This window comes from Poecilia reticulata, linkage group LG2 (assembly GCF_000633615.1).
Source record: "Poecilia reticulata strain Guanapo linkage group LG2, Guppy_female_1.0+MT, whole genome shotgun sequence".
NCBI lineage: Eukaryota > Metazoa > Chordata > Actinopteri > Cyprinodontiformes > Poeciliidae > Poecilia > Poecilia reticulata.
The window spans coordinates 41,169,493-41,177,121 of record NC_024332.1 but is presented as its reverse complement, the minus strand read 5'-3'; the positions used below and the strand labels follow the sequence as shown (position 1 = coordinate 41,177,121).

The 7,629-nt window shown below is 42.1% G+C and overlaps 2 protein-coding genes and 1 pseudogene across 2 annotated transcripts in view; all 3 read left to right on the top strand.

The window, feature by feature from the left end:
- The window catches only part of LOC103461825 (heat shock 70 kDa protein 12A-like), a 24,390-nt gene extending 23,059 nt beyond the window's left edge, over nt 1-1,331 (top strand). The window contains exons 10-11 of the mRNA XM_008404175.1: nt 3-68; nt 208-1,331. Coding sequence (XP_008402397.1) covers nt 3-68; nt 208-1,331 — 1,190 coding nt within the window. The remainder of the gene's footprint in view (nt 1-2; nt 69-207) is intronic.
- Nucleotides 1,332-2,742: 1,411 nt separating this feature from the next.
- LOC103461824 (uncharacterized) lies at nt 2,743-4,306 on the top strand (annotated as a pseudogene).
- Nucleotides 4,286-5,185, top strand: LOC108167014 (uncharacterized; the record flags this gene model as incomplete). Its single annotated transcript, XM_017309388.1, has 1 exon — nt 4,286-5,185. A coding segment is annotated over one exon (900 nt), but the record flags the coding sequence as incomplete, so codon positions are not given.
- Between the last annotated feature and the right edge of the window lie 2,444 nt (nt 5,186-7,629).

Genomic DNA, 7,629 nt, shown 5'->3' with positions numbered 1-7,629 from the left:
AGAGAAACACAACGGCACTCCTCTGGATCAGTGTCAAGGATCTCAGTACATTGTTGTTGACTGTGGAGGTACTTTGTATAATTCTGATCCAGTTTCACATGATGTAGAACAAACTCAAGAAAACAATTAATTCTTCATCATACACTTTATAATGTATGACCTGATAAATAAAGGAGTGAACATAGTCTATAATTCTTTCTTTTTCAGGAGGAACCATTGACATCACTGTTCATGAAGTCCGGGMWGRAGGAGCCTTAAAGGAGCTGCACAAGGCATCTGGAAACGATCTGGGAGGACAAACTGTGGACAGAAAGTTYAAAGAGTTCCTCARARAGATATTCTCTGATGGAGTCTGGGATGAATATGAGGAAAATTATCCCAGTGAGGTTCAGAAGTTGATGTATGATTTTACTCATCTCAAACAGTCAGGTGAAGATGTTCAGTTCACCTGTTCATTTAATCTGGGAACACTGGCTCAGAAAACGAAAACCTTAGAGRAGTTCTTTGAGTCAGTGRAAGGTGCCTCCTGGAACAATGGATCCATAARAATTTCCAAAGAAAAAATGAAGTATTTCTTTGAGGAGAGTCTGCAGGGTATCACCAAGAATCTTARGGAAATCCTTAAGAGAGAATACAGTATTGAGTACATTTTGTTAGTTGGGGGTTTTGCTAATAGCCAKATTTTGCATCAGTACATTACTGATCAGTTTAGTGACACATGTAAGATCCTGTGTCCTTTCAGAGCTCAGGAAGCAATCATGAGAGGAGCTGTTGAGTTTGGAAGAAACCCGTTCTGGGTTGCATCTCGAAAAAGCCCCTACACATATGGTGTGGCCCTGTGTGAGYCCTTTGATGAGCTCMAACATAAGCCAGAAAAGAAATTCATGGTTGGMAAGGAGGAATGGTGCCGTGATAGGTTTGTAAAACTGGTGCAGGYAGGTGAAGATGTCTGSTGGGATGAGATTARAGAACACATCGTTCATCCAGTAGACAAGTATCAGACATGGATGGCCATGAGATTYTACCGCACAGAAAGGCACTTTCCTAAGTATGTTGATGACTTGGGAGTTGRGGAAGTTGGTTCATTTCATGTTGAAATGCCTGAYATTAGTGGAGGTAGAGAGCGCCAGGTGAAGTTAGAAATCAGGTTCGGCTCCACGGAGATAACAGCTACAGCCACAGACATGGCTTCTGGTTCAAAGGGGTCAATCAAGTTTGACTTTATTAGGACAGATGATCCAAAGACAGATAATCCAAGGAGTGTTGAGCCTTCTTTATATTGCACTTCATATGGAAAAACACTACCAGCAAAGATTAATACARAAGAATAAGAGTAACCACATTTTGTGATAAAACTGTGCTACTGWTATTGTCATTATTTTCTTAGTAAGMGGTTTTGTATGAAATGTTTTTATATCTACTTTTGTTTGAGAACTTTTAAAGTCATTTTCTGTTATCTGTAAATTATCTGTAAATGAAGAAACTCTGCAGACCTTCCKAAGACTTATCAAAAATCAACGTTAATTACGTTGATAATCTTGAATTGTGTTTCAAGTAATAAGTGTGTTAATATTGTATAAAGCAGCAGTTCTACTGATGAATGTTNAAAGAAAGAAAGAAAGAAAGAAAGAAAGAAAGAAATAGCTACTACATCCCCCCATTTACTCAACATGAATGACTTTCTCCCCTGTTCAAGTTGCTAGACAAAAGTTTGGGGTTTTTGACATCCAATGAATACAGCTTTACTGAAAATAAGACCATTAACCTAAAACCTGAGTATTAATTTTAATTTATTAGGCTTTGATCCAGTTTTACTGTTTTAAATTTAAACTGTAGGAAACTTTTAGGACTGCAGCAGGTGAAGCAAACAAAASGAAGCAGCAGATTGAAGAGGCATTTGGACTCAATAATTACAGCAGTGGACTGACTCCACAGAAGGTACTGGACTGTAGGACAGTTATATTCTCTGCAATAATCTGCTTCTCTCTGGAAGCAGACTTTTGCTGCATCAGTGTGGTTCCTGTTTCCAGGTTAAAGAGTACAGACAGCTAACAGTTCAGAACCTGCAGATGGCGCTGTTCCACACCAACAAAGAAGAACTTCTSAAGGTACCGTACTGTATGTGGGATAGATGTTAGAGCGCTGGAACCCAAACAGGACACAGCTTCATCTGGAGATAAAACTGAACTATTAACAGGCAACACTGAATATTTTCTCTACAGTCTGGTTTCCCTGAACTTGGAGGTCAGTTCTCAGAGGAAGTGAAGGTGGATCTGAGACCTCTGACCTCTGAATGCTACTGGCTGAGCTGCTTGATGGCTTTAAACAATCCTCCTCTTCAGCCGGACTGGAAGAACCTCGTTCCATCGATGGATCCTTGGGACATTTTCCCTCGAAACATTACATCTGCTTCTGTTATGTAGAGGAAAAGCAGTTTTGCAGGACAGCATAGTTGGTGTAGTTTGGGTGGTAATTCCTCTTTTTCTGGTTTAATTTCAGTGGTGTTAAAAATCATGAAGCCATTCCATGCTTGTTTTCAGTTTGCTTCACCAGTTTATTTAGAGGGACAGACAGGGAGGCTGAACTCTGTTGAATACAGTTTCAACCGTTTATTAAGGCCAAATTTCTGCATGAAAATACTTTGAATTTGTCTGATTTAGTGTTATAATTGTTGTGTTTTCAGTAGCTGTCGGAGGAAAATGATCACAATTATCAGAAATAAAGGCTTGAAAATATCAATCTATGCGTAAATTATCTGTCAATCACTTAGTGAGATCCAGAAATGAATGCATTTCTCAAGAATATTTCAATTTATTCATTATAACTACAAAAATTTTTAGAAACTCTTCTTTAAGATATAAAACATTTATCAAGAAGTGTAAAGCAGCTGGTTTGATACACTAAAGACATTTTGAGTCTCACTGGATCTCTGGTTACATGAACCAGACATATTCAGTTTTACCTCCATGTAACACAATTGTTAGGACAATTGGAGGACAATTACAATCGTGCAACCATAGATCACGCCATTAAACTCATTCGGTTAGCAGGTCGCGGCGCCTGGCTCTCCAAAGCCGACATCACTAGCGCTTTCAAAGTTCTACTTATTCACCCCGACTTCTGGCGCTTCTTTGGCGTAGTTTGGAAAGGCGCCTTTTACTTCGCCGCCCGCCTCACGTTCGGGTGCCGTAGCAGCCCCAAAATTTTCGATTCCCTGTCCGAAGCCCTCTGCTGGATCCTTATCAATACCTATAAACTTTCCTACGTCATACATCTTCTGGACGACTTCCTGGTCATCACTCCTCCATCTTCCCCTCCTCGTTCCGGTCTTAACGCCCTAACTCAATCCTTTTCCCAGCTAGGAATTCCCCTCTCAGAGGAGAAAACCGTCGGTCCGCGCACCTCTTTAGAGTTTCTAGGCATCACTCTGGACTCTTTATCTTTCCAAGCTTCCCCATCACCCGAAAAGATCAACCGAATCACCTTAATTCTGTCTAATTTCTTACTTGCCGACAAATGTTCTAAACAACAACTGCTCTCTCTCCTCAGCCATCTAAACTACGCCATTTGCATCATTCCGCAGGGTAAATCCTTCATCTCTCACCTCCTGTCTAAAGCGGCCAGCATTCCCTCCCTTCACGGTTCTGTCGCTATCGATCACTCCTGCAAATTAGAAATGCGTCTGTGGCACTACTTTCTTTCATCCTGGAACGTAATTTCTTTCTTCTACAACGATTTCCTCACCTACCCTGAAGACATCCAACTCTTTACCGATGCAGCTCCCTCAACCGGTTTCGGCAGTTATTAAAAAGGAAAATGGTTCGCCAACACATGGCCGCTCGAGTTTAAGTCTCTTCAGAACGCCTCGGGCTCTCCTTCTTCCGCTCTCTTCGAACTTTACCCCATCGTCATCGCTCTGATCCTTTGGGGTCACAAATGGTCTAAAAAATCCATCCTCATTCATTCAGACAGTACGGCAGTAGTAGAAATCATAAATAGAGGCCGCTCTCGCTCCCCCGAAATCATGCAGTTCATGCGCAGACTTACCTTAGTTTCTGCCCATTCAAGCCGCTCAGATTCCCGGATCAAAAAACCGCATCGCCGACGCTCTTTCTCGTTTTTCCTTCCAGAAATTCAGACTCTTGGCCCCAGATGCAGAAGCACGTTCCACGCCGGTCCCTCCGTTTTCGTCAACCATATTCAACTGAGCCCTCCATTACCTGATTTCCACCGAGCTTCTCAAGAATTAATCCTCAGCAGCCTAGCTCCTCGCTCGCTTTCTGTATATTCGACCAGCCGGAACCGATTTAAATCTTTCCACGCCACTTATAATCTCCCTTTTCCTTCCCTAGACGTTTCCACCCTCTGCCTCTTCATTACGTACTCCCGATTAGTCCTTAAGATCCGTACCTCCACTATCCAGTCCTATCTAGCAGGCATCAATTTCTTCTGTAAGCTTTCTGCAGGAGTCATCTGCCCCTCCATCTCTCACTGCCACGTGAACACGCTCATCAAAGGCTGCAAGAAGCAAAAACCAAACGGCGTCATTCCACGTCTCCCCCTCACGACCGACCTCCTACACAAATGCATTTCCACTCTGCGTTCCGGTTACTCCTCTAATTTTGTAGACAGGACCCTGGAGTCCACGTTCCTACTAGCTTTTTTCGGCTTCCTCCGCTGTTCTGAATTCGCTCCAACTTCCTCCATCCATAATCCTCTCATTCATCCTTGCCTTTCAGATATTTCCATTCTCAGCCACGACACCACGATTTTTACTCTGCGGAAAAGTAAGACCGATCAGCTCGCTGTCTCTTGTCCCATCTATCTTTTCTGCCTCGATTCCTCCCACAACCCGTACGAGCCCATTTTCAATTATGTCCAGTCCCGATTCGCCGCTAACGCTTCTCCTCATGATCCTCTCTTCATTTCCGAACCAGGAAAACAAGCTTCTCGCTTCTGGTTCTCCTGTCATTTCCGCCAGGTCTTATCGTTATCAGGCATTTCACCCGATCATTACTCCGCCCATTCATTCCGCATTGGCGCAGCCTCGTCCGCATCTAGTCAGGGCGTCCCAGACCACACGATCCAAATCCTGGGTCGCTGGTCCTCGCAAGCCTACCATTTGCACATTCGTAACAACCTTAAAGATTTATTCCAAGCTCACTCTCTCCTCAGCTGCATTTAATTTCTGACTCTTTTGGGGATCCTAAGCGAGCCGGGATATACTCAAGATGTGTTTATCCCTGAAGACAAAGCCCCACTCGAGTCTTCACTTGCAGGCCCTCCATCACCATCATCATCATCATCATCATCATCACTGCCCGACTTCATCTAATTCACCCCTCCATCCCTTCATCCCTCCTTCCCTTCTCCCTCACCCCTCCCTTCCTCTTATCCTCAATAAATATTTAAATCTGTATTCTGTAGCGTGGTCCTTGCTAGTGAAATGGAGTTAACTTGTTAATTTAGGTTCAGGAGCAGGACCACGCCTCAAGCCACACCTCCAATTTCCTAAACAGCCCATATATACCTCGCTCGAGAGCCGTTCCACGTCTGTTACATAGTTTGTCAACCCCACCCACCCTTTCCCTTTTCACATACATATACTGTCAAATTAATACCATGTTTCTCGTTTCTTTACATTGTAGGGTCCGCCGGGGGGATCCTAAGCGAGCCGGGATATACTCAAGATGTTTTTATCCCAGAAGATAAAGCCCCACTCAAGTCTTCACTTGCAGGCCCTCCATCACCATCATTATCATCATCACTGCCCGACTTCATCTAATTCACCCCTCCATCCCTTCATCCCTCCCTCCCTTCTCCCTCACCCTTCCCCTCACTCCTCCTCCCCTCCCTTCCTCTTATCCTCAATAAATATTTAAATATGTATTCTGTAGCATGGTCCTTGCTAGTGAACAGCTGAGTGTTGGCCACATCAAAAAGGGAAACAGAAAACAGTAATGAGGCAAGGCAAGAATCAGAAGCACACATATAAACACGTAAGTGTTGCATAAAATAAAATAAATGCTTAATACAGATTTTAAAGACATAAAAGAAGCCAATAATTCAAACAAATTGTTAGCTTGATTTTTTATCAAAAGCTGAATGTTTTCAGTTCTGATTTATAACAACTAGCAGGAGTTTGTTCCAGAGCTGCAGAGCAAAGACACTAAATGTCACCTTGGCTGGTTTCATTCTGGTTCTGGAAACACTCAGTAGCAGTAGAGGTCAACATGGTTCATACATTTAGTGCTTTATAGACAATTATCACTGCAGTGACATAAAAATAAAATAGTGATATCCTGATTTTTATCTAATGTTGGTCAGGACTTTGGTAGCAGCCTTTTAGAAGAGCTGCAGCTGCCTGACATGGATACCTTTACAGATGGTTTTAGGATAATTTAACCTAATCAGTTTTTCCGATCTTCAAAATCTGCGACAGACTGGCGACCTGTCCAGGGTGTACCCTGCCTCTTGCCTGCAACGTTAGCTGGAGATAGCAACCCTCCTGACCCCATTAAGAAACAAGGGTGTAAGAAAATGGATGGATGGATGATCTTCAAAATGTAGATCTTAATAACCGACAGTCCAAAAATACATCCACACCTCTAAAATGCTCTGTGCTCTTTAGCCCCATTGAGAGTAGATGAGATCAAAAACTTTTAACTTTAAAACTGGTTTAACAGTCACTGCTTCCTCATTGTTTCGTGATGATGTTCTCGGTTCAAAGTGAAACCGATCAGCAATTTCCAGTAGGTAAGAACCTGTTCTGTGACATGCACTGCCTGACAGGAAGATAAGTTTGTTTGCTTGCTGTTATACAAGTTTTTTTTACTTTTTCTTTCTTCTTTTCTTTTTTTATTTAATTTAATTTTTAGTACAATTTTTGGTTGTAAAATGTCAGGATCAATATCAAACCTCATCTACTCTCAATGGGGCTAAAGATCACAAAGCATTTAGCATTTTAGAGGTGTGGATGTATTTTTGGACTAAATGTCAGTTATTAAGATCTACATTTTGAAGATCATCCATCCATCCATCCATTTTCCTACACCCTTTTCCCTTAGTGGGGTCGGGAGGTGCTGGTGCCTCACTAGCTAACCTTCCGAGCAAGAGGCAGGGTCACCCTGGACAAGTTGCCAGTCTGTCGCAGATTTTGATATTGATCCTGACAAAAGAAGAAAAAACAACTGACTGAAAAATTTCACTTTGAACGGAGAACATCATCACGAAACACTGAGGAAGCAGTTATCGTTAAACCAGTTTTAAAGTTAAAAGTTGTTGATTATCAATGCTTCCAAATGAATGTTCATTACATTCAACCGGAATAAAACGGCAGGTCGAGCTTTCTTGTCACCCCACCCCATGGCTGCATATGATTTCCTAATCATTTAAAAATGTAACAATTTGAAATTGTACTTCCATGTTAAATTCACTCTATTGTGTGTTAATCATATTTGTTGGCCAGTGGTGTTCAAGCTATGGTTCTGCTCAGTTCATGATCAATTCAGAGTATGGGCTGGTAAAATAATACTTCAGCATAGAAATAGCATTTCAGAATTGTTTGCATATGCTTTATGTTCAAATCAGCACAAACCACACATTGTGGAAACATCCTGCTGCAGTTCT